Source organism: Myotis yumanensis, unplaced genomic scaffold (genome assembly GCF_028538775.1).
Source record: "Myotis yumanensis isolate MYYU_CA2020_CCGP unplaced genomic scaffold, mMyoYum1.0.hap1 SCAF_3, whole genome shotgun sequence".
Lineage (NCBI taxonomy): Eukaryota > Metazoa > Chordata > Mammalia > Chiroptera > Vespertilionidae > Myotis > Myotis yumanensis.
The window spans coordinates 191,462,900-191,490,269 of record NW_027223754.1 but is presented as its reverse complement, the minus strand read 5'-3'; the positions used below and the strand labels follow the sequence as shown (position 1 = coordinate 191,490,269).

Here is a 27,370-nt window from a genome sequence, read left to right as displayed (position 1 = left end):
AACAAGGTGGGAAGAGGTAAGGATCAAACTACTTAGACTTTCGTTTAGTCTAGGATAAACTATAGCACATGGCTCACATGTGCTATAGTTCAAGTCACCATGTAGAAGGAAATATTGGCATCTGATGCCAAACCCTCACTAAAGGCCACATGTTTGTCTGAAGGTTCTCTCTGGCATCTCCTTGAAGAGGCCCTTTTTGGGACATAATGTGGAGGACCTATGAGGCTAGAATCCTTATCACGCTTAATACATTTAATAACAAATACATGTTTTTCAGACTTACCTATTGCTGAATGCATTACCATTTGCCCACATCCAGTGTTCACTTGCATTTTGCTTTTTCAGTCCAATCCAGTAAGATGAGGTCCCCAGATAGTAGGTCAAAAAGTCCTTTTACAAGATACAGACTGTTGTAATGAATGTCTCCACACTTTTTCATTCTCACTATCTTCAATGCTAATGTCCTTCTTTGAGCCCATTATTCTCTTGTTAGGGTTTCTGCAACAGCTTTGTAAGATGACACTGTGCTTTTATATTTGCCATTCACTAGTCCATCAGAGCAAAGACAATGATTCTTTTAAAACTTAAGTCAGATCATGTCATATTTTTGTTCATAATTCTGCAATATCTCCCTATTTTACTTTACAATAGTCTACAAGCCCTTAATAATCCATGTCCTCTACTCACCCCCTCATTCTAGGCACACTGGCTGCCCCTTTTCTGTTTCTTGAATATTCCAGGCAAATATCTATTATAATGTTTGTGCTCCAGTTGTTTCCTCTTCCAGGGAAGTTTATCCCTCAGATTCCCTTGACTAACTCCCTCATATACTTCATATTTTTGTTCAAGTGTCATCATCGCAATGAGAGAAGACCATCTTACTTGCAGCCTACCCACTTGGAACATTCACAATAACCACTCAATTTAAAAATATATATTTTTGCATAAAATTTACTAACTTCTACATCCTAATATAATTTACATATTTGTTATAACTATTTTTTATTCCCTGTCTCTTCCCTTGGGGTGTAAGCTCCATAAAGGCAAATATATTTGTTTTGTTGAATGATGTATCATAACTATGAAGTATACTTGTCATATAGTAGCTCAAAAAATTAAATGAGGCATGGATTATGGTTGATGCTGATTATCTCCTTGTAACTTTTGAGCAAATTTAATGACTTGATATGTTTACTTTATGACTTGATTTTTTAAAAGGAATTGTTATTTGATTTAATATGCATTCTTAAAAGCAAATATAATTCTTAGCAGTAAAAAAAAAAAAAAAAAATTAAATGAGATTTATATTGCAAAGGAAAAATCTAACCACTTCATTCTGGGAGCTGAATATGATCAGAGTTCCATAATAGGCCATACAGTTTGCCTGGCTGTCTCTCCAAGTTTTTTCTTGTTCAGATCGAAAGAAGCATTTATTATGGATTTGATTCCAGCCTTGTGGACATGATATTGCATTCCAAGTGCACGTCTTTTCTTTAAAGATCCTTGGATTTTTAACTAAAATTAACACAGTGATAGAGAAAAAAATGAATGAAGTGTAAGAAATAGAAAGAATTTAACCTTCAGGGTAAATGGTTATCATTTATTTAACATTGAAAAAAATGTATTTTTCCATATTCAATTTAAATAGTTTAACTTTAAACATCAACTCAAAACAATTAAAGATAAAAAACAAAGTATAAAGAAATCATGATTGAAGAATTCAGATCTACGCTTAATTTAAGGTAGTAATAATAAACAAATAAACAAACTTCCAGAAACTCAAACATTTTAAGCCATTTTCCCTCCCGGTTTCTTCATACTATTGCCGTTTTCTCTATTCATCTATTTCTTTTCTGTAGCCTACTATGGGACATGTGGGACATGTAAATAAACCCACTCTCTGTATTCATAACCTGAGAGGGCTGATCCATTTTGCTAACTTAACTGACAATAGATGTATTTCAAGAACTACATTTCCCCAGCAGTTGGCATTGGAGGGAAAAATATTGAAATTTTACTAGTTTTTTACTCTCCAACTTACTGTAATTAGATAAATGAAGTTAGTTGTTAATGTATAGCCTTGAGAAAAACAAAGTTTACCAAAAGGACACCTCCTACCCACAGCAGAAATAAGTTACTGATTCATAGTCAAGCCTATGAATGGGGAGATCTTCAAATGGAGCAATAAACTAGCAGTGTGAGACTGGTATAAAAGATAAGTTAAATAATCAGGTTACCAAAACTGTTTAAAAGCATCAAGCCCAAAAAAACAGCTAGCACAAAAGTCAAGAATTTGGTTCAGAACTTGAGTCACCAGAAAGCCAAGCTTTCTCATTCATTCATTTATTCATTCATTCATTCAACCAACTACCAGTTGAGCTTTTATTATGTGCAAAGCACCTTTGTAGCTCTGGAAATACAACAGCGTACAACACACAAAAAATAATGTTTGCTCTATAGGATTTACATGTGTAGGTAATTATTAGTTAGTCATAAAATATATTAGAGTGAGGAAGATTGGGATTATTGGTGGAAAGAGTTGCAATTTTAATGCAGTAGTCAGGATAGGGTTGAATGAGAAGTTGCTATGTACTGAAGGTTTGAAGTAAGTGAGCTAGTGAGGCATACGCATGCACAGGGGAAGATCTTCCCAAGCGAAGACAAGAGATAAAATATGAAGTGTTTGGCTTGTTTACACAAGGGTTGGAGTGAATATGCCTATATGACTGGGGAAAAGGCAAGATGTAAGAGATGAGATCACAAAGGAAATTGGGTAACCGGATCTGACAGAGCCTTATAGGCCATTGACAGGCTTTTGGCATTATTCCAAGTGAATAAAAAAAATTGCAGTACTTTAAACAGGTCTGATTTCTTTAAAAGTTTTGTTAAAAAATATACTCTAAAACTTTACTGTCCAGTATAGTAGCCATTAGCCAGATGTATCTGTTGAACCTTGAAATATGACTAGTTCAAATCTAGATGTCATGTAAGTACAAAATATTACACTAAATGTCAAAAACTTAGTACCAAAATGAATGTAAAAATCTTATTAATAATTTTATATTGTTACATGGTATAATGACACTATATTGACTATACTGGGTTAAATAAAAATGCAATCAAAACAATTTTTATTAGTTTCTTTTTTCCTTTTTATTTTTTAATTTTTTTCCTTTCTTTTTTTCCTTTTTACTTTTTAAAATGTGGCTTCTAAAATATAAATGATGTTTTTGGCTAACATATTTTCACTGGAAACTTTTTCCCTAGAAGGTTAAGGGTGGAAAGGGGAAAAATATTTAGTAGGGAAAAGATGTTAACTAGGAACAGGGTAGTAATAGTAGAGGTGGTGAAAAGTACTCAGATTCTGGTTATATTTTGAAATACCAGGCAAATTTGTTAATTATATTTGGGTTTGAGAGGAGGAAAAAAGAGTCAAAACATGACTATAAGGATTTGTATTTCAAAATTGGAAGATAGAGGTGCTATTTCCTTAGATGAGGCAGGTTTCAAAGAGAAGAGGTTATAGGGAAGAGGTAGATAAACATTTCAGTTTAGACAATGTTAAGTTTGAGATATTGGACAGTCAAATAGGTAGATTTAAAAATTTTGAACTCAGGGAAGAGACCCAGATTGGAGATGTGCATTTGGAGGTGATCAGTGCTTATGTGACATTTAAAGTTGAAAGTCTGGTCCAGGTGGCCAAAGATGCAAGGGTAGATAAAGGGGGGACCTTTTCAGGGATTGACCCTTGGGGCACACCAAAACTAAGAGGTCAGGGAGAAAAGAAGGAAGCAAAGGAAATCTGGAAAGATGGATAAACTAGATAAGAAGGAAGCCATATGAATAAATTATTACCAAGAAGAGGGAGTGTTGATTCCTGTAAATAGGTCAAGTAAGAAGAAATTGAGAATTGACCACTGTATTTAGCAATACGGAAGTTACTAATGAAACTGAAAGATAAATTGCGTAGAAAAAGAGGAAGTGGAAACCTGATTCGAATAGATATAACAAAAAATGGGAAGATAGAAGTTAGAAAAAAAAAACTAGCAGAACTTTTTTTCAAGGTGATTGCTGTAGAGTAGAAAATAAATATATTGGCAGCTACTGGAAGTCTACGTTTTTAGAGGTAGGTTATATACCACCATATTGTATTGCTGATGAGATGTCTCCATTGAACATAAAAATAAACAAACCAAAACAAAACACCTGATGATGTAGGCGAGAGAGGAGAATTACTAAAGTATTATTACTGGTCAGGCTATAGGATTTAGTGTGGAACATGACTACTTCATTGATAGTACTAGGAGTCTGAACAGATAGAAATGAAGGTAAGTAGATGTGATCATGAAAGTATTTGAAAGTTTTCTACTAATTGTTATAAGTCCTGAAGTAAAATTGGAAGCAAAGATATAGATTTGAGAGTAAAGATGGGGAAAGAGGACTTAAAGGTTTGGAGAGAAAGGAGATCTATGGGAGTGAGAGAGTTAATGCACTAGGGAAATGTAATACAATTACTAGTCCCCACCCCACTTCTTTTTAACCCTTTGTAATTTTATCAAAATTACACCTGTGTGATTCTGTGACACTCATGCTCTTTCTCTCAGCTAAAGAGCTCTGATAAATGCCTATTGGACCTTAAGATTCAGCACAGATGCTTCTCCCTTTATAAAGCCTTAATTGAACACCAAAAGCAAATTTATAATCTCCTGTTCTGCTTGAAATTGGGCATACTTCTATTTGCAATTATTTGTGTTGTTACTGTTTGTTAATATGTTTGCTTTTTAGGCATAGATGGATTCCTTTGAGACCAGAAATCCCATTTTTTCATTTGGTTATCATCACCACCTAGTACTTGCCTGAAGTTCAATAGATATTTATTGAAAGAATGGTCATTCTAGAAGGCAAAGCAAGTGACTAAATTTGAAGATAAATTAGATGCTCTTTTTGGGAGAACACTTTCTATTTCAATTGTTCAATGTAGAATAAGGAAATTATCATTAATATTCTTTTTAGCAAAAATTGTTTACTTACGTTTTCTAGGAAATCCTAACATTGCCCAAAGAAGAATGGCAATGCCTCCACATATCATACTTCCTATGATTAGCATTTTCTTTGTTTCTAGACCTAGAGAAAAGACATGTATGGTATTGTTTATCTTCTATGGAAAAGCAAGCAAAAAAACATCTTTTTCTCTATTTTCTCTATGTTCTGTTCACAACCAGATAATTAATATGTTAGGAAGGTGAGCTGGGGTGTGAAGGTCTGAATTTTAAGCAGCAACAGCCTCAAAGTGCATTGGCTCCACTTTTTGGTACCATTTCTGAGAACGAGGTTACTCAGCCTTCTGCCCCTTTTCCAGCACAGATAACCAAATATCCTCCTGGGACATTTGAATAAAAGTCTGTCTTTTCAAAGAAAAAAAAAAGACTGTCTTTTCCAATGCTGTGATGGTGGGAGTGTGGGAGTTGTATTTTCTTTGGGGTGCAAACTAGGATTAAGAAAGGATGACAGGAAAATAAAATAAGGCTTAGTTCCTGTCTCCAAGGCCAACCTCTGTCTCTCCCTTACCTGGACTCTTGACCTCCTGCTCCACAGCTTCCGTCCCATCCAGACCCTCAGTCCCTGTTCTCTCCATCTCCTTTGCGCTCCCGGATAAATTCATCTGAGGTCACAGCTGCTGGGATAATCCTGGGGTAAAACTGCAAATTGCTAATTATATGTGGTGAATACTACAGGGGACGGCGACACCAGTATTTTAGGAGGATGGTGTCGCAAAACTGAAGTGGAAATAGCACATCAATCTAGTATCCTCCACTCAGGCCCACGGCAGGACTTGAGCTAGATGTGCCCGTGGGCAGCACGTGTCAACTGCCATTGCCTCTGAGGCTGGGACAGTAACTGCTACCAAGCAAACAACAACCCGCCCCCTTGCCCTGGTGGCTAAGGCTCCACACCCAGGATTGGCTGGAGGACTCTGAGAATTCAGTCTCTGATTGGCTCCTGCTAGTCGCCCACCTGCTAACCGCTCAAAGCTGGGAATGGAGAGACCCATACTTTCCATTTTTTATGCTGTTATGCAGTCTCCCTAATATCTCAAACCTGAGACAATATTACAACATACAGGCTATTGGTTGGTGCGCTGTGCATACTCTCTAGCACTACAAAGTGGCTCTGCCCTCCCCCCCACGTTTGTAAAAATAAAATTTCCTGTTCTTAACTTCTGAGCTCTAAGTTTATCTGTTGATTGCTTACGGATATTTGGGGAGACACATCCATTGTTCTTAAATGTGTCCATAGTACTTGAATGAAGGTTTGTTTCATATGCAGGGAGTCCTTATTTTGAGCAGTAAAGCAGGATAATAAAATGTGTGAGCTATGACCATGTCATGTTATTTTAATAGTCAAAGGGGGGGGGGGACTATGATGGTTCCTTGCTTTACCTATAATTTTTTAAATTTTATTTTTATTTATTGAATAAGGTATTACATATGTGTCCTTATTGCCCCATTGCCCACCCCCGCCCCCCCACTCATGCCCTCACCAGAGGGTACTTTTCCATTGATTTTTAGAGAGAGTGGAAGAGAGAGGGAAAGACAGAGAGAAACAATGATGTGAGAGAAACACATGGATTGGTTGCCTCATGCAGGAGCCCTCCATGCAGGGAAGGAGTCTGCAATTTAGGTACATGCCCCTGACCAGAGTCAACCGGGGACTCATTGGTCCACAGGCCAATGCTTTATCAACTGAGCCAAACTGGCTAGGGCTGACATTTAAATTTTTTTGTTGAAACATTAAAAGCTATCTTATTCTCCCTCAAAAATGTATAGGGAATAGAAAGCCAGTACAAGTAATATTTTTTTAGAACATTGTATGTAATTGGAAACATTAGAAGCATTGAGAATTCAAATGCTTCATTTTATTTTGAAAAAAACAAGCAAACAGCAACTTCTCAAGAGTGCTTTGAACAGGTTGACTTCTTGTATAAGTTGCAATAGTGACAAGAATCTTTTCTATGCTCTCTCAACCTTTTATTTCAAAGTTTGAATGGGTTTTCAACATTGGACCTTTTGCCTTTGAAATGTCAAGAAATATCTTTGAAAATTCTTTTGACGTAAATTTTGTGTGTGTGTGTTTGGCTGTAACTTCTTTGGGACATCTCCATCCTTCTCAACACATGCACTTTCCTTATTTTGTGTTGATGTTTGCCTTCATGAAATTCCCCCAGCTGCATAGGTAGAGTCTCTTCAAAGTGGAAGTGTCAGTATCCCCATGATCAGCTATTTCTTTTGTAAGTCCATTTACCTCCTATTTGATTATCACTTTTAGCATTATCACTTTTTGTTTCTTTGCTGCATTTTAATAATTGTTGACCAACTCCTTCTTCTGATTATCTTTTTTTAAGTGTTTTATGAATTTATTGCTGTGAGACAAAGAGGTAACAGACTACACTTAACTACCTATGAATTAACTGATGAGAGATACACATTAAATAATCATTGAAAGACTTAGAAAGAAGTGATGTGGTGGATCGTTGATCATGATGTATAATGATTTGTAGGCTGAAAAACTAACAGTGAAGTTTGTACTTTATATAATTACTTCTAGTCAATGTAATGTAAATATGTTGTAAATATACATAAGCATACTGTAAAACTGAAATTTAAATGTACATGTAAAACATGTATTTTGAGGGGGGTGTTATTTAATTAAACCATGATAAATAAATTTGTTCATAATTAGAATCATACTAAACAATTCACAATCACCCTCCACACATTCTCTTGCAAATTTGCCTATAAATATATACAAATATAAACATACATTAAATATACATATACCTTATTTTACACCTAAATTATGAACTGTTTGTATACCCCAAAATTCATGTGTTGAGCCCCTTCCCCCTAATGTGATGTTATTAGGAAATGAGTACTTAGCTAAGTAATTAGGTTTAGATGAAGTAATGAAGGTAGAGCTCCCATAATGTGTGTGTGTGTGTGTGTGTGTTTGTGTATTCTATCTACATTTTTTTTTTCTACTCAACCTGGTAATTAGGACAAATTAAAGGCTCGTTACTATACTGTATGCACTATGCTGAGTATTCAGAGATCTGAGTTGATTTGTTTCCAAAAACACCTATAGAACCTCACTACTAGGATCATCTAAAAGAAAAGGGAAAAATAAGACTTAAATACAGATAAATGTTCAAGTATGATGCCAGGCTATTGCTGGAGTATTGTCTTTCTTTAAGGAAGTACTAAAGTTATTTGCTAAAATAAGAATGAATGTGTAGATTAAAGTAGACTAGAAAACATTTGAAGTCAGTCCAACAGATAATTGAGGGGAAAAGGGACTTGCCTAGCATAGATATTTTCCCAGCTTTATTGAAATACAATTGACAAATAAAAATTGTATCTATTTAAAATATACAACTTGATGTTTTGATATATGTATACACTGTGGAATAATCACTACAACCAAGTAATAATATAACTATCACTTTACATAGTTCCCATTTTATTAGTGTGTGTGGTGATAACACTTAAGATTTACCCTTTTAGCAAATTTCCAGTATATAATATGGTTTTGTCAACTATAGTGACATTTCTGCACATTAGATCTCCAGAACTTATTTATCTTGAATAAGGAAACTATGTACCCTTTGACATTGCCCCATTTCCTCCTCCCTCCAGCTCCTGGGAAGTGCCATTCCACTCTCTGCTTCTATAAGTTTGATAATTTTTGATTCCATACATAAAGGAAATCATGCAGTACCTGTCTTTATGTAAATGTATACATAATATAAAAAGCAGCAACTTTGAATACAAGAACACAAAGTGGCATGAGAGGAGTAGAATTGTAGAGTTTCTGTATGTAATTCATGTTAAATTGATATCCATTCTTGAATCCAACCAACCATTATATATAAAATCAGCCTCTAATTCATAGAATGGAGTGTATATAACACATACACCTCACTCGTAAAACAGGACTCTCGTTAAAATGTAGAAGAGAAGAATGTATTGGGATATATAACCAATAGTGCCTGATACAGTGTTATTGCCAAAAGCTTTAAAAAGTGTGTGTGGCCCTGAATGGTGTAGCTCAGTTGGTTAGAGAATTGCCTCATGCACCAAAGGGCAGTGGGTTCGATTCCAGTCAGGGCACACACCAACGTTTTGGGTTTGAACCCTGATTGGGTTCACAGATGAGAGGCAACCAATCAATGTTTTAATGTTTCTCTATATCTCTCTAGCCCTTCCTCTTGCTCTAAATCAGTGGTTCTCAAACTTCCTAAAGCCACGACCATTTAATACAGTTCCTCATGTTGTGGTGACCCCCAAACATAAAATTATTTTCGTTGCTACTTCATCACTGTAATGTTGCTACTGTTATGAATCATAATGTAAATATCTGATATGCAGGATGTATTTTCATTGTTACAAATTGAACATAATTAAAGCATAGTGATTAATCACAGAAACAATATGTAATTACATATGTGTTTTTCGATGGTCTTAGAGGCGACCCCTGTGAAAGGTTCGTTGGACCTCCAAAGGGGTCGCGACCCACAGGTTGAGAAACGCTGCTCTAAAATCAATGGAAACATATCCTCAGGTGAAGATTTTTAAAAACTGTGTGTGTGGGGGGGGGAATGGGTTGTTATTTACTGATTGCAGGACACAAAGGAAGGGGTAACACTAATACTCCTCACACACACTATAACAAAGTCACAAAGACAAACCCATTCTGCTCAGTTTCAGCTGAGACATCAAAGGTTAAGAGTAATTCACAAGGACTGATCACTTATAGGCAGTCAGTGCTCTATCACCTACGCAGGAGTTACTAAGAGAGTGTAAAATCAAGTTGACTTACGTGAAACCATGATTCTCCTTATGAGTACAAAGATATTTTAGTGAAAATGTACAAAAAGGAAATGCATTTGAAAAGAGTTGCCATTATGCTGTACATCACCTCAGTGACCCATGGTGAGGGAGGGAAACTGTTTTCCACTCATCTCCACACAAGTGAGAAGAGCTCTGAAGGGACCACTCAATAGACACAGATTTGAATGGAGCAATGGCCATTATCTGACGCTAGATAAAGAAGTATGAAAACTACTTCTGGAGTAACCTGAAGCTGGCAGAGAAGAGAGATAAAGGATTGATTGCAAGGTAGTTAACCTACTTCCACCAATCACAAAGTGAAACCAGATGCACATCCTACCTTGGGAAACCAGGTTGGGGTGGTTATAAAAAGTATCCAATACAGATTTAATGCAGTCTTTATCAAACTGCCACCAGTGTTTGGGGCAGAAATATAAAAATCCATCCTAAAACGCATATGGAAACTTGAGATCCCAACTAGCCCAAACAATTTTGAATAAGAATAACAAAGTTGGATAGTTTACACTACTTGATTTCAAAACACATTGCAAGGCTACAGTAATCAAAACAGTGTCGTACTGGCATCAAGACAGATATATGGAATAAGTTAGAGGGCCCAGAAATCAATCCTCAGCTATATGCCCATCCTTTCAACAAGAGGGCCAAGACCAGTCACCAGGGAAAAGACATTCTTTCCAACTAATGGTGTTGGGAAAACTTCATGTGTATATGTTAAAAATAAAGTTAAACTCATACCTTATACTGTATGAACATTAATTTAAAATAGATCAAAGACTTAAATGTAAGAGCTAAAACTATAAAACACTAGGGGGAAAGTTATAGGAAGCTGGATTTGGTAATTATTTCTTGGATATGACATCAAAACCACAGTCAACTAAAGTAAAAATATTTAAGATTACCTACATCAAATTTTTTTTTAAATCCTATGCATCAAACAGCATAATCAATAGAGTAAAAAGGCATCCTAAAAGAATGGAAGAGAATGTTTGCAAATCATATATCTGATAAAAGATTAAAATTCAGGATATAAAAAGAACTACATCTCAACAGCAAAAAATAAAAAATAAAAATAAATTAAAATTTTTTTCAAACAACCTGATTTTTAAAAAATGGCAAAGAACTTGAACAGATGTTTCTCCAAAGAAGACATATAAGTGACAAAAACTATATGAAAATATTTTCAACATCAGTAATCATTAAGAAAGTACAAGCAAACCCACAATGAAATAAGGTACCATTAGGGTAGCCATTAGGATGGCTATTTTCAAAATATCTATACTAATAAAAGGTAATATGCTAATTAGACCAGGTAAATTGGCCATCTTCTGGATGTCTGACTTCCTTCTGGACAAAGCCATGGTGGTGGGGGCCAAGGTAGAGGAAGTTATGGGCAAGATCAGACTGGCAGGGGGTTAGGAATGAGATCAGGCTGGCAGGGGATTAGGGGTAATCAGGCCGGCAGGGAAGGGTAGTTGGGGGTAACCAGGCCAGCAGGGGTGGACTGTTGGGGGTGACCAGGATGGCAGGAGAGGGCCATTGGGGGCAACAAGGCCAGCAGGGGAGGACAGTAGGGGGCATTAAGCAGGCAGGCAGGTGAGTGGTTAGGAGCCAGTGGTCCTGGATTGTGAGAGGGATGTCTGACTGCAGTTGGACATCCCCCAAGGGATCCCCTGAGGGACAACCCCCCTCCCATGCACGAATTTTGTGCACTAGGCCTCTAGTAGAAAATAAGTGTCATGAGGATGTGAATAAATTAGAAATCTTGTGCACTGTCGGTGGGAATGTAAAATGGTACAACTGTATGGTGTTTCCTCAAACAATTAAACATTGAATTACTATATGATCAAGCAAATCTACTTCTAAGGATATACCCTCAAAGGATTAAAAGCAGGGTTTTGAAGAAATATTTGTAAACCTATGTTCATAACATTTCTGTTCACAATAGCTAAGCAGCAAAAGCAACCCAAGTATCCATTGATTGAAAGATGGATAAACAAAATACGATATATACAAACAATGGAACGTTATTCAGACTTTAAAAGGAAGAAAATTCTGACATGAGTGAACCTTGAGGACATATACTAAGTAAAATAAGCCAGTCACAAGAGAACAAATACTGTATGATTGATTTCACTTATATGAGGTATCTAGACTAGTCAAATTCCTAGAGGCGGAAAGTAGAATGGCGGATGGCAGGGATTGGTGATAGTGGGGAAGTTGTTATTTAATGGGTATAGAGTTTCAGTTTTATAACATGAATAGAGTTCAGGAGATTGGGTGCACAACAGTGTGAAAGTACTTAACACCACTGAACTGTGCACTTAACGATGACTAAGGTAGGGAATTTTATCTTGTGTATATTTACCACAGTTTAAAAAAACAAAACAGCCAGGGGATTGTCAAGGGTGGGGAAAAAGAAGAAGAAGAAGAAGAAGAAGAAGAAGAAGAAGAAGAAGAAGGAGAAGGAGAAGGAGAAGGAGAAGGAGAAGGAGAAGGAGAAGGAGAAGGAGAAGGAGAAGGAGAAGGAGAAGGAGAAGGAGAAGGAGAAGGAGAAGGAGAAGGAGAAGGAGAAGGAGAAGGAGAAGGAGAAGGAGAAGGAGAAGGAGAAGGAGAAGGAGAAGGAGAAGGAGAAGGAGAAGGAGAAGGAGAAGGAGAAGGAGAAGGAGAAGGAGAAGGAGAAGGAGAAGGAGGAGAAGGAGAAGGAGAAGGAGAAGGAGAAGGAGAAGGAGAAGGAGGAGAAGGAGAAGGAGAAGGAGAAGGAGAAGGAGAAGGAGAAGGAGAAGGAGAAGGAGAAGGAGAAGGAGAAGGAGAAGGAGGAGAAGGAGAAGGAGAAGGAGAAGGAGAAGGAGAAGGAGAAGGAGAAGGAGAAGGAGAAGGAGAAGGAGAAGGAGAAGGAGAAGGAGAAGGAGAAGGAGAAGAAGAAGAAGAAGAAGAAGAAGAAGAAGAAGAAGAAGAAGAAAAGGACACATATGTAATACCCTTTGTAATACTTTAAGCAATAAAAAATAAATAAATAAATAAATTAATTAAAAAAATAAATAAATAAAAAACAAACAATACTACAACATATCATAGGGGATTCCAGGCAATGAAGCCCTAATAGTGAATGTCAATAAAATCCCCAAAACTGAGAAAGAATCAGATCAAGAGAAGTGTCTCTAACAGGAAGTAGCAGTCAGATAAGGGGATTTCTACAAAACCCACAAAAAAAACACTGAGTTAGGAAGCCATCAACAACATACATCTGTGCTTCTCTGCCTATAGCTTTCTCCCCTCCTGTGTGGGGTCAAAAAGAGTAGCTATTAAATAGAGGGTTGATTGAAGCAAAAGGGAAAAGGGGAAGCAAGCAGAACATCTCGTCCTCTGAATGCTTCCAGGTCTGAAATAGTTCACGTCAGAAGAAGGAAGAGGTTTTAAACTGAAGATTCAGTTTGAATAGATGAGCTTAGAGTTTTGATATCATGCTGGAGATAAAATTTCTGAAATGATACTGTTCTTGTTATTGATAGGGACCCCAAACTACTAACTGTTGAGATGAGTTACTACAGGATGAGTTTTGAATGTATTGGGCCCAAAGTAGCAAATAAAAAATATATATTATTGGATAGCTAGATTTTGTGAAATTCAGAATCCAACTGCTTTGAAGTGCAGTAAACAATAATGTGGAATATAATAGTCATAAGAGCATCCAGTGTCTAGCATGCAATGATTTAAAGATGGTTTGGGGTTGAGTTGGTTGCCTGGCAGCATTCTTTTGATTCATCTCACCTCCAGTGCCTGCTGTACTGAACTTGTGGGATACTGTTTCCCCCCAGACCTACAGTGGCCTTTAGAAATAAGCAAAGGTAGAGATGGTCACTACTGGACCAAGCATTCTGTGTACCTAGGCCTCAGTTTTATACTATTTCATTCCACTTGTTGTTGCAGCCTGGATTTGTAACTTTGTGCTATGCAGTTGTATTTACTGGCTAACTGACTTTGCAGAAATCTCAGTAGCTATGTTCTTGTTTCGTTTAATAAGCTTTCTGTGACTTGTGAAGGGCAGAGCCTGACAGAGTGGGGATCCAGTCCATAAAAAACACAATGGCCCATCCAATGTGGCTCAGTGGTTGGGCACTGATCTATGAACCAGGAGGTCACGGTTGGATTCCTGGTCAGGACACACGGGTTTTGGGCTCAATCCCAAGTGAAGGATGTACAGGAAGCAGCCAATCATGATTCTCATAATTGATATTTCTATTTCTCTCTCCTTCTCCCTTCCTCTCTGAAATCAATAAAAATATGTATTTAAAAAAACACACAATGAATTTTCTGATGCCTTTCAGTCACTTGGAAAACAGTAATTGGGTTCTAATACTTGATAAATTCTATGAAAAAAGTATCGAATTGGGTAATGGATAGATTGGTTGATATATACATGTATGAAGAGAAAGGGAAAGAATACTTTTTGGTGAGTGGTTAGAACAAACTTTTTCTTTTTCTCATTAAAAGAATCTTTACTGTCTATACAAATTTGTATTTATTTTTCCAGCCAATTCACTCTGTATGTATGTGTAGGGTAGACAGATTTGGAAAATTAAAATACAGATTTCCCAGTTAAATTTGAATTTCAGATCAACCAAAAATATTGCAAATATAAGAAGTACAAACATTGCATGAGAAACACACTAAAAAGAAGCCATTTTTTAAATCTGAGATTTAAATTTAACTGGATATTTTTTATTTCACTCGAAGGCCCTGCATAGGTCACAATTTTTCTTATCTTTTAAGATGTTAAGTGTTTGGGGTTTTCCTCAATTTCCTGCTTACACCTCTCAGTGAACCCTTAGGTAGTGATGCAGCGCAGGGACTGGGGGCAGGAAAGGAACGCGCAGCAGAGAAAACAGAGATTGCTGCCCTGTAAGGGCGGAAAGGACCTGTAGGAAGGGGAAGCAGCAAAGGATGACAAGCTTCCTACTTGGAAGCAGGACCAGAGGAATCCAGTGAAAGCAGTGTATTTGGAAGGTGAAAACCACTGAGAGTAACTAGAGCTGGATTTAGCAGAGGACTCCTAGAAGCAGTGGAAGGACCATCACCGTGTTTTTCTGTCTTTCCCCAGGAGTATAAAGTTTCTATTTCACTTCCTGCTGTAAGGAGCCTTCCCCTGTGGTCTGAGAGGCAGAGTCTGCTGCTTTGCCTCCAGGGCCTTCAGGCTTCTGTTTCATAGAGGAGACATTTCCAGGCCGGGCTTTGTGTCTTTTGTACAACAACCACTGTTCATCTCCTCCAGGCTTACAACATACAGGGGAAACTTTCTAAAGTCTCTCTTTTTTAAGTTTTATTTTATTGTTTAAAGTATTACATGTAGTATTACATATGTCTCCTTTTTCCCCCATTGACCTCCACTCAGCCAACCCCCCTCCCCCCCCTGCTACCCTCCCACACACACACATGCCCTCACCCTCCTAGTGTCTGTGTCCATTGGTTATGCTTATATGCATGCATATAAGTCCTTTGGTTGATCTCTTACCTTCACCCCCACCCCTCCCCTGCCTTCCCACTGAAGTTTGATAGTCTGTTCTATGCTGCTTTGTCTCTGTATCTATTTTTGTTCATCAGTTTATAGTGTTCATTACATTCCATAAGTGAGTAAGATCATGTGATATTTATTTTTCTCTGACTGGCTTATTTTGAACTGGCTATCAAATTTTCACATCCGGTGAGGTCTGTAAAGTGCCTTCAGCTAGGTGTGATTTACTGCTGAGTTCTATGCTTCCATCCAAACCCACACTCTGCCTTTAGCAACTTGTTAAAACCTTTAGCCGAATGTTTATAACAGCTTGTATGAGTTATTGCCCCAGGTAAGTAAGTGTTCATGACCTGTCTCCCCTTGAAGGTGCCTTTCATTTTGATTTCGTTTTCAGTTGAGTTGACTGCCCTGTGACCTCAGATTTCTGATGAGTTTAAAAAAAGTTGTGAATTTCCAAATTATCCAGCTTTACTTAGTTGTGGTAAAAGTGGGAATGGCGCCCTTTCCAGTTTTCTGCATGAACCTGAGTCATCCCTCCAGTGGCCGTGTGACCAGAGACCCAGCCATGCAGCCTTTACACAATGAAGCTTTGGCTCAACTGGTGAGGGATAAATTTCAGCCACACTTGGGAATCAAGACTAGAATGAGAGGCAAGAACTACCTCATCCCAAACTGATTTCCATCAGGGTGAGCTCCTCTACATTTCCAAAGTAGCTGGCTACCGTTGAGGGTTTAAGACCCTCAATGCGGACAGTGTGTTTCAGGGAGGTCTCAGCTGATAGGTTCTGACATGTCCACAGTTACAGATATAAAAAGTAGGACTGGTGGCTCCTGTGGTGAAAATGCTAAGGCAGCAGAACAGGGGAGATGCAAGATTTTCCCATGCTACAGTGTCGTCACCAAAATGCTTAGAATGCAACCCTTAAACCTGCGAGCAGAAGGCTCCCCAGCCATGCATCGAAAACACCCACCTGCACCATCAGAATTCCTCCCTGGCCTCTGACATCCTACCTGCCAGATTGCTGGGCATTGCCCCAGTGGGATAGTGAGAGGACAGCTAAGCAGCTGCTATTGCCTCTGCATCTGTGATATTGTCTCCTAGTAAATGTTGTCCCAGAAAAACTGTCTATTCCAACATATAATAAAGCAGTTAATATTTTATTAAGTACTTTAAAAATCTTTACATATTCTCTTTAGTAAAAAACAAACAAAATGACAATCCATTTTATGGTATTTATGGTATCAGTTGCCTCCTGCATATTCCCTATTGGGGATCCAGCCTGCAACCCGGGCATGTGTCCTTGACCAGAGTCGAACCTGGGACCACCCTTCCGCCTGCAGGCCGACACTCTGTCCACTGAGCCAAACCAGCTAGGACATAACCTCTTTTTTTTTTTTTTTTAAATATTTTATTTTATTGATTTGAGAGAGAGAGGAAGGAGAGAGATGGAGAGATAGAAACATCAATGATGAGAGAGAATCACTTATTGGATGAATAAGTGATAAATCATTTATGGGGGGGATACCAATACAAAATTTAAGGTAAGATTTACTAATGAAATCAGAAAGAACTTACTCAAAAACAGTCTTTCCACAACCCCACCTCCGCCTTGCATACTTGATCAAGAAATGAATAAGCCTGCCTCCTGAGAATGCTGCGTCACACATACCAGAAGCCTGTCTGCATAACCCTGGAGACACATTTCCTTCCCCCTTTTGGTAGCTTAGCTAAAAGCTGGCTCAAATTGATTGAGCCAATCTGCAGAAGGATAGCATGGCTGAGCTCAGCTTTTCTGGTCTGAAAAACCTTTTTTAGGGCCTTTGGCATACCAACCTTGGCCATCAGTATGCAGACTCCCTCACATGGTCCCTGAGCCCCAGAATCGAACCTGGGACTTAGGGACCATGTTCTCGTATTCTAGGGAAACTAGGTATTCTGTCTCATCTTAGGCTAATCTATACCTGTGTCATAAAGTGGCAAGGTGGAGCCTACTCTCTCCCTTTCTCTGGGAGGGCCCTTCGTGTCTTTGCTGTCTCCTGGCTACAACAAACCCCCTCTGCCAGAACCTTTGCCGTGACATGTGCAGAGCATCTATGTCAAGCCATTTTTGTGGAGCAGTGAGTGTTTGAGAAGTGTGCCCACTTTATTATTTCTCTGCTTGAAAGTTTGTGTCCAATAAATTCGATGTCTGCATCATGTTGCACTAGTGACCCATAACCCCTTGTACAACACTGATAATACCCAGACACAAATTCGAAAATTACTCTGTAGTTGGTAGACATAGAGAAATAAGAAAAAGGAAGAGATAAGAGGAAGGATGTCAGGATATTCCCTCGTGCACAAGTTCTCTGTGTCTGAGGCCACAGTAGGGTTGCAGCTCATTTGTAAACTTGTTGGAGGTTCATACAGAGATTTAAAAACAGAAGTTTAAGCGTTAGTTTAGAAACAGAATTAAAAGTCATAACTCCTGTTTAACATTCAACTGTTAGTTTAACCTTCATCTCCCTCTCTCTCTCTCTTTTTTTTTTTGGTTGTCAAGCTTTCTTTTCATCGCTATCAATGTCTGAAGAAGTTACTTATGCAGATCTAAAATTCCAGAACTCCAGTGAGATGGAAAATATTCAAGAGTTTGACCAAGTTGGTGTGAAAGGTAAGATTCTGAGCTATGGATGTTTTGTAAGATGGAAGAAGTATAGAAGGTGGTAGAAGTGTAAGGGTTTTACCAGGACATGTTAGGGAAGAAAAAATATGCAAAATGAATAAATGAATGATTGAATCAAATTAAGATGTATACCATTTCCAGGCCTTTTTGCTAATTTTGCTTCCCACAGCACCTCCTGCTCCTTCCCATGTGTGGCGTCGAAGAGCCTTGGTTCTGATTCTTCTGTGCCTTCTGCTGCTGATTGGACTGGGAGTGTTAGGAAGCATATGTATGTATTACCCAAGTTTTCTTTGTGTGTGTGTGTGTGTTTTAATCTTCACCCAAAGATGTGTTTATTGATTCTTAGAGAGAGAGAGAGAGAAAGAGAGAGAGAGAAAGAGAGAGAGAGAAAGAGAGAGAGAGGAATGTCGATATGAAAGAGAAGCATTGATTGATTACCTCTAGTACGCCCCCCAAAAGCTTTTGGTGTATGGGACAATGCTTCAACCCAGCCACCTGGCCAGGGCGTCACCCACGTTTTGATTGAATGGAAAGACACTTAGAATTCCATGAGTTTTACAAGGAAGTTCACTCTTTGAATTGAGGCTTTGGAATGATTATAAGTGATATGTGAACATAAAGGGCGCCTTATAATGAAGTCCTTCCAGTATGGTACTTAGTCTCTTTCCCTCACTCTTGTGTAATGAATGCTTCCCCTAGGCCTTCAATATTCTGAACACTATTTCAGCAAAAAGGAGGTGATGGATGTATTGAGGGATTAACATTTTTTATCATTTCTTTTTTTTTTTTAAATATGGAGTTTACCTAACTTCGAAAATAGAAATGGAAAAATTGGAAAAGCTAAAAACTTTCAAAGACAAACTTCAGAGTAATGTTTCTCTACAACTGATATATAATATGGATAGTCTTGAGAAGATCAGGAACCTCTCTAACACACTGCAAGAAATGGCCACCAAATTATGTTATGAGCTATGTAGAAAAAAACCAGGTAATCCTATATTCCTGTCTAAGTTATTTATTATACAATGAACTAATCCTAGGACTCACTTGATAATCAGTTTTTCCTTAGGAAGACATTATTTGGGGGAAGGAATTAAATCTGGTTGACAGAGTACTTAATATTTCTATTTAGTTAAAAGAAAAACAGAAAGTAATAATAACATAGACCCCAAAATTACAGGGATGACAGAAACTTAATGAAACACTAAACAATATACAGTTTCTCTAATCTGACATTCATTAGGTTTTTCTGGCTAATGAATTGATAAAAGATTGGGAGAAAAGTATATCTCTTTATAGGTGACTTGGTTCCTAAATTTCAGTGAATTTTTAATAAGAGTCAAGAGAAAATAAAATTAGGCCTTGCCCTTGTAACACTTTCTATAACTATTATAAATAAAATATGTTCTTTGTGCCCTTGCAAAGTTTCCCAAATATTGAACAAGTCAAAGCTAAAAATGGTCTCTTTGAAGAAGGCAGGATTGATGTGGATTGATGTAGGTTTGTGGGCTTGATTCTCACTACCCAATGTTTCTTAGGATTAGCCTTTATTACCTTGTAGTAATATCAAAAATGACAAAGGGAAAAATAAATTAATTATTATCCAGGGCTCCTGAGGTAGGAAAATGTGCTAGAAGATAAGTGTTTAATTTGAAATGTGTTGTTCAAATTATGTTTTAGACACATTGTGGTGGTATAGAGGGGCCTAGAATACAAAATTCATTTTCCTCACCTTTGATGTACAAAGAAAAAAGACAAGTAAATTTGGTTAATTTAACATAGAGGACAACAGGAATAATGAGAATAATGAAGATTATCAGACACATCAAATGGAACTACATTCTTTTTCCAGAGCACAAATGTAAACCTTGTCCAGAGAAATGGGTGTGGCATGAGGACAGCTGCTATGGAGAATTTGAAAAGTCTGAAACATGGCAGCAGAGTGACTCCACATGTTCTGCTCACAATGCCAGCCTGGTGAAGATTAAGAACAAAAGTGTATTGGTAAGGTCGTATGGATCTCTGCGTGTGAGGAGGGAAATCATTTTTCCCAGGGTAGAATAACTAGGAGTGAGGCATGTTGGGGAAGATTTGTGTCAATCCAGACATGATCCTGGCTTATTCTAGCTGGAGTATGATGTGACTGAGACTTGGCACATTTATCTCAGGGAGCCAAGGTAAAGCGTATAAAACTTTAGCTGAGGACCCTAGCATCAGTGTATCTGAGAGGCTGGGCAAATCAATAGATATGGGGCACCCAGAATCAGGACTGTAAGCATTTCCAAAGTTTAGGATCAACTTTTAGGACATGATTTATGAACATGTACCTAAGAACAGGAGATCTGGAAATTATTCCTGACGTTTACTAATTCCAAAAGATGTACAAAGGAGGAGATTCTTTATTTCCACCATTTTGTATTTTTTTTAACTAAGAGAGAAAGCCAATATATACTAGAATAAGAAGATAGTTTGGAAAAAAAATATGTATAAAAAAGCAGAATTAAGATGGCGAAGGCAAGTGCCAAGCAAATATATTGCACAGAGTTCCTGGGTCCAAGAAAAAGTGAGTTCTCTGGAAGATTTGTTTATATATTTATTTTTTCAAATATCTAAATAGTATCTCCATATTTTACATATTACTCAACATTTCTGGTCTCTCAGTCAGTAATCACATATTTATTTTTCTTTTTTTTTTTTTTTAATATATTTTATTGATTTTTCACAGAGAGGAAGGGAGAGAGACAGAGAGCTAGAAACATCGATGAGAGAGAATCATCGACCAGCCGCCTCCTGCACATCTCCCACTGGAGATGTGCCCGCAACCCAGGCACATGCCCTTGACCGGAATCGAACCTGGGACCCTTCAGTCCGCAGGCCGACGCTCTATCCACTGAGCCAAACCGGCTTCGGCCACATATTTATTTTTCAAGGCAAAACTTCATTTTCCCAGGAGTCTCAGCTTCCCAACTCAAACATCTTTCCCCTTCTTCATAAAAGAGAGGGAAATCAATCCATAGCTCTTCTTCATGTGTTTTTCCTCAAATGACCCATTCATAGTATTTATTAAAAAATGTTAGTTTGGCTACAAAACTCGGGACTGGTTTTAAGTTCTGTTCTATAACCACTCTCATCTGACTTTGCTACATTTTCTCCTACTCTTTCTATTTCTATTTACATATGTTTATTGCCACCTAGACTGAATATTTACTGTTCAATATTTGAATCCTGAAGTTTGTGAACTTCATTAACTGTAAATTAAGGTTATGAATGGATTGGTAGGTCCTTCTTCATGTGAGACATTTACTGATGTACAAAAGCTGGAAGAACTCTTATATTAGTAGTGAAAAACACTGCCTCAATTTTCTTTAATGACAATGAAAAATAGTAGTATAATGTTAAAAATGTTACCTTAAGACAGTTATTTGTAAGAAATTATGTTGTGAGGTAAAATACAGAAATGGAAGATAGTTATTTTAACAAACTATCTCTATTTCTGTAGGAATTTATAAAGTCCAAGGAGTTATATGGCTATTGGTTAGGATTATCTCCCAGAAAAGATAAAAAAATTCAGAACATCTTGGATGAAAAAATTATCTCCTCTGACTGGTAAGTCTTTGGTCATGTTGAATGTTTCTGGTTGATTTGAATAAAGGAGTTTTCCTCAGGAGCATTGTAGGTTACAATTAAAACTGGCTTCACTTGAAATTGTGTCCATAAAGAATTATTTTCCATAAGGCTTCCCTCATACATCTAATAATGCAAGAAGTTGCCACAAATGTCTTCCCATTATCTTGACAAGTTACTAACAAACTTATGGTAGCAAAACAAGGGAGAATTTCTATGGATTGTGCTTTTATCTAGGAGAACTGTAGAAGCCAACAAAATTCAACGGGCTCTAACATGTACTTAAAAGTATGCTAAGTGCTGTGATTCACAGATGAGCGAAAGATGGATTCTGCCCTTAATTAATTAACCATTAATTCTATGATTAGACTAGCTTTACAGATAAAAAGAATAGAAGGTGAAAATCCTTCAGACAGAATAACAAAAAAATAAATTTTAGCTTTGAAATTTGTATTATCCACTGACTTTTGAAATGACCAATTTGAATGGAAATTCTAGAGATAGACTAGAAGAGAATTTCTGGTAAAGAAAATAAAATGAACTTGAGCCTGGTATATTGCACATATGCCATATCTAAAATATTTCATCGTATAATATATTTAAAATGTAATTATAAATGGATTCATATGTTGTCTTGTTCTGCTTGTAATGAAGATAAAAGCAAGACTTACATAAAGTAATGTCAAAATTTTATTGGTAGTTTATAATCCCTTCAATTTCGGAAGTAGACAAAATTAGACTAAAGAACGAAATCAAGTCTTAATCTGTTGTATACTGTTGCAAGCCGGTGAATTTATACATTCCTGTTTGTTGAGGACACATCAAGCAAACTCAGGGTGACTGTGTTGAGGTGTTTCCACCCTGAATCTAAACTCTGAGATTCCTGCATACTCACTACTTTGGGCGAGACAGTAAATAGAAGCTTTGACTGCTTTTTGTTTTGGTTGTTTTTCCCTTTAGAAAAAAAAAATAGTAGGTGTAGGAATATAAGTGAAAAAGACTAGGCAGCCCTAGCTTTGGCAGTTTGCAATGGCAGGACAGAATAGGGGATAAGATAAGTACAAACAGAGGAGTAAAGGATGTATAGTTTAAAGATCTCATTTGTAGTGAAGGACTAGTAAATGGGATCTTATCTTGAAAAAGTAGAATTTCCATGTGTTTATTTGCAATTTTTGCTATTGGGAAGATAATCTATAATGGGCTGGAAACATAATAGATTATTTCTAATTATAAAGAAATGATACTGAAATAAAAATTATATAATACTATATGTATATAAAACACATTATATTTGTATATAATATATAATTAAATATGTATGTATATATGATTCCCTTTTAGTTTTTATTCTTGATGTTATTTTGGAGTTTGTTTCTGGAAAGGTGTGTGATCAATGACATCTGTATTATTTCACCTCAAATAGGAATTTTTACTTTTGAATATTTAATTGAGGAATTTGTTTATTGATCAGCTCAAGTATGAATACTAAAGTTTTTTCAAAAGATAATATATTCAATTTACAAGTTTGTCTTAATGCATAATCCCTGACCGATAATCTTGTATTAGTGGCTGGTAATAATTCAGAACTTCAGAGTAAAAATCTCTAATAAACAACTAGAAGGAGAGAAGGTGAACCTAATATATGGTGACAGGAGAAAATTTGACTTGGGTGGTGGGCACATGGTACAATATACACATCTTATAACATAGAAACCCACACCTGAAATCTATGTTAATATGACAAATGTAGCACCAATAAGTTTAATTTTTTTAAAAAAAGAACACTTTTCAAAAATGGGGAAAAACTGATGAGAGCCTCAAGAAATCTAATGAGACTCTCAATGTTGTGATAAAGAACCAACTAGAAATTAAGCATACACTGACTGAAATAAAGAATATTATACAGTCACCCAACAGCAGACCAGAGGAGCGCAAGAATCAAGTCAAAGATTTGAAATGTGAAGAAGCAAAAAACACCCAACCAGAAAAGCAAAATGAAAAAAGAATCCGAAAATATGAAGATAGTGTAAGGAGCCTCTGGGACAGTTTCAAATGCACCAACATCAGAATTATAGGAGTACCAGAAGATGAGAGACAGCAAGATATTGAAAACCTATTTGAAGAAATTATGACAGAAAACTTCCCCCACCTGGTGAAAGAAATGGACTAACAGGTCCAAGAAGCGCAGAGAACCCCAAACAAAAGGAATCCAAAGAGGACCACACCAAGACACATCATAATTAAAATGCCAATGGCAAAAGACAAAGAGAGAATCTTAAAAGCAGCAAGAGAAAGACAATCAGTTACCTACAAGGGAGTACCCATACAACTGTCAGCTGATTTCTCAACAGAAACTTTGCAAGCCAGAAGGGAATGGCAAGAAATATTCAAAGTGATGAATACCAAGAACCTACAACCAAGATTACTTTATCCAGCAAAGCTATCATTCAGAATTGAAGGTCAGATAAAGAGCTTCACAGATAAGGAAAAGCTAAAGGAGTTCATCACCACTAAACCAGTACTATACGAAATGCTGAAAGGTATCCTTTAAGAAGAGGAAGAAGAAGAAAAAGGTAAAGATACAAATTATGAACAACAAACATGCATCTATCAACAAGTGAATCTAAGAATCAAGTGAATAAATAATCTGATGTACAGAATGAACTGGTGATTATAATGAATCAGGGACATAGAAAGGGAATGGACTGACTATTCTTGGGGGGGAAAGGGGAGTGGGAGATGCGGGAAGAGACTGGACAAAAATCGTGCACCTATGGATGAGGACAGTGGGTGGGGAGTGAGGGCGGAGGGTGGGGCAGGAACTGGGAGGAGGGGAATTATGGGGGAAAAAAGAGGAACAAATGTAATCTGAACAATAAAAATTTAATTTAAAAAAATGGGGAAAAACTTAATAAAATGCGTTATATTGTCTTTATCATTGAAATAAATTTAAAAAAACTAGAGGGATATGTCACTTGGAGATAATGTTCATATTAGATTGATTATTGGTTTTGGTAATTATGAAAAACATTTGAGAAAGACAGTGTCAAAGATTTACTACTGAGCCAGTTAGACTGGAAAATCTAATGGAATTGCATTATTCTAAATCCTGTTAGGTATTAGGGAAGGGAGATGCTAGGTCTGAAAGAACAGCAAATATTCCAGATGTGAGAAAGAGAACAAGGCAGAGAAAAATGAGGCAGTGTTTGACATTGTATATATATGTCAATAAAAATGAGTAATCTGAACACTCTTGATATTCTAGATAATAATTAAAACTTATTTTAGACAATGCAGAGCCTAGGAGCAATGATATACTGGAAAATCAATTTTTGTGTGTATGAATATGTTTCAAATGTTTGAGTAGCCTATTGTAATTCATTATTTTCCTTTTCAGGTTTACAGGAAACACAAGTGACTTAAATGGTGTAATGTATTGTGGATATATACATTATACGTATGTTTACTATGGTCTCTGCACTTCGAGAAAAAATGCTATATGTGAGAAGTTAGCTAATCCAGTGAAGATTGAGAGCATACTAATGAATGAAGAACCAAGTGAAAGAATGTAGTTAGTGTAATTAACTACACTAACAACTTTAAGGTACATATATCTTGTGGACCACACAAATGGAATAAAGATGTTGTGAAACTAAATGTCTGCCTCTATCCTAACAATTCGCATTTTCAAATGTCCTCTTTCTCTTCATTTTCTAAGTAAAAGAAACCTTAAGTTATGCCTAAAGTCAAACCATATCATTTAGATACTAAATGATAATATTAAGCATCAATATAGTGTCTAAAATGAAAGTAATCTTTTTCTTGTTTTTCCAGACACAAACAAGATAAATACTAACCTCATGGAGAATCAGAGAAAATTGAATCTAAGAATATATATGAGGATAATAAATCATGCCAGTTGAGGTTTATTCCAGTAATACAGATTGATTTCCATTTTGGAAAAAAAAAAGAAAAGAGAGAGAAAATGGAATTGCTTGTCTTGCCCACTGGGCGTCAGCAACGACTGATATCCCTGAACTTAGAGAATTATTTGATCAACTATGAAACTTTACAAAACCTCATGCTTGACAGGGGACACACATTCTAACATTGAGGTAGGAGTGGACAATTGACCATGGAATCCTCTTGTCATATCACAAACTACAGCAACATAAAGCTGCATGTAGATCAAGCAATGGAAAGGACTGAGGGCTGTTTATAAGCACAGATGAAGAACCAGCTCAGAGTTAGAACTTACGACAACACTAGGGGCCCGATGCATGAAATTCATGCATGAGGCTCGGCCCTCACAGCCCTGGCTTCATCAGGAAGTTCATTCGGCTGTCTGGTCTAATTAGCATATTATGCTTTTATTATTATAAACTAGTGGCCCAGTCCACGAAATTTGTGCATGGGGGAGGGGGTGTTCCTCAGCCCGGCCTGCACCCTCTCCAATCTGAGACCCCGCGAAGGATGTCCTACTGCCGGTTTACAGGGATCGGCCTAAACCGGCGTTCGGATATCCCTCTTGCAATCCAGGACTGCTGGCTCCTAACCGCTCACCTGCCTGCTTGCCTGCCTGATTGCCCCTAACCACTCTGCCTGCCAGCCTGCTCATCCCCAACTGCCCCCTGCTGCCGGCCTACTTGCCCCCAAATGCCTCCCCCTCCAGCCTAATCACCCCCAACTGCCCCCCCTGCTGGCCTACTCACCCCCACCTTCCCTCCCCACTGGCCTGTTTGCCCGCAACTGCCCTCTGCTGGCCTACTCACTCCAAACTGCCCCCCCTGCTGTCCTGATCACCTCCAACTGACCCCCACTGATCCTGCTTGCCCCCAACTGGCCCCCCTGCTGGTCTGCTTACCTTCAATGGGCCCGCCCTCCACCAGCCTGGTCACCCACAACTGCTCTTCCCTCTTGGTCTCTAACCATCTCTACCCCTGCCCTGCCACCATGGCTTTGTCCAGAAGAACTTCCAGAAGGTCTCCAAGAAGGTCTCCCAGTCTAATTAGATATTACCCTTTCATTAGTATAGATAGAGGCCTGGTGCACAGGTGGGGGTCGGCTGGTTTGCCCTGAAGGGTGTCCCAGATCAGGGTGGGGGTTCCTGTGGTGGTTTGCAGGCCAGCCACGCTTCCATGGGGTGAGGGTCCCAGCGGGGAGGGCATGGCCAGCCAGGGTGAGGGGCTGAGGGCTGTTTTCAAGCTGGCCACATCCCCTTCAGGGTGGGGCCCCTGCTGGGGTAACTGGCCAGCCTGGGTGAGGGGCTGATGGCTGTTTTCAGGCTGGCCAAGCCCCCCAGTGGGGACCTGCTGGGATCCAACCCCAGCGGGTCCAGGGGTCCCCAAAGGTGTGGATGGAGTGGGCGAAGAAGGAATGACACGGAGACAGCCTTCCGTTGATCAGCAGCCTAGCCAGGATCTCTAGCCAGGATCTCCAGCGAAGTTCTGGCTAGGATCTCCAGCCAAGTTCTGTCCAGGTTCTCCAGCCAGGTTCTGTGTCCATGTTCTCTCACTAGGTTCTCCAGCCAGGTTCTAGCCTGGATCTCCAGTCAGGTTCTGTCACCAGGTTCTAGTCAGGTTCTCTTGCCATGTTTTCTTGCTAGGTTCTGTCTCTAGGTTCTGTCTCTAGGTTCTGTCTCTAGGTTCTATCCAGGTTCTCCCGCC

General features: G+C 38.0%; 1 protein-coding gene across 2 annotated transcripts; it reads left to right on the top strand.

Annotated features, from left to right (window-relative positions):
• CLEC12A (C-type lectin domain family 12 member A) lies at positions 1-25,361 on the top strand. 2 transcript variants are annotated; one of them, XM_070407889.1, is made up of 7 exons: positions 1-16; positions 17,958-18,068; positions 18,250-18,348; positions 18,880-19,068; positions 19,933-20,084; positions 21,580-21,686; positions 25,102-25,361. In XM_070407889.1, exons 2-7 carry the CDS (start codon positions 17,978-17,980, stop codon positions 25,274-25,276), a joined length of 813 nt encoding a protein of 270 aa, XP_070263990.1. In that variant the 5' UTR covers positions 1-16; positions 17,958-17,977; the 3' UTR covers positions 25,277-25,361. The 2 variants fall into 2 exon arrangements, with proteins under 2 accessions (XP_070263990.1, XP_070263991.1); XM_070407890.1 differs by lacking the exon at positions 1-16 and adding an exon at positions 17,466-17,535.
• The last annotated feature ends 2,009 nt before the right edge of the window (positions 25,362-27,370 follow it).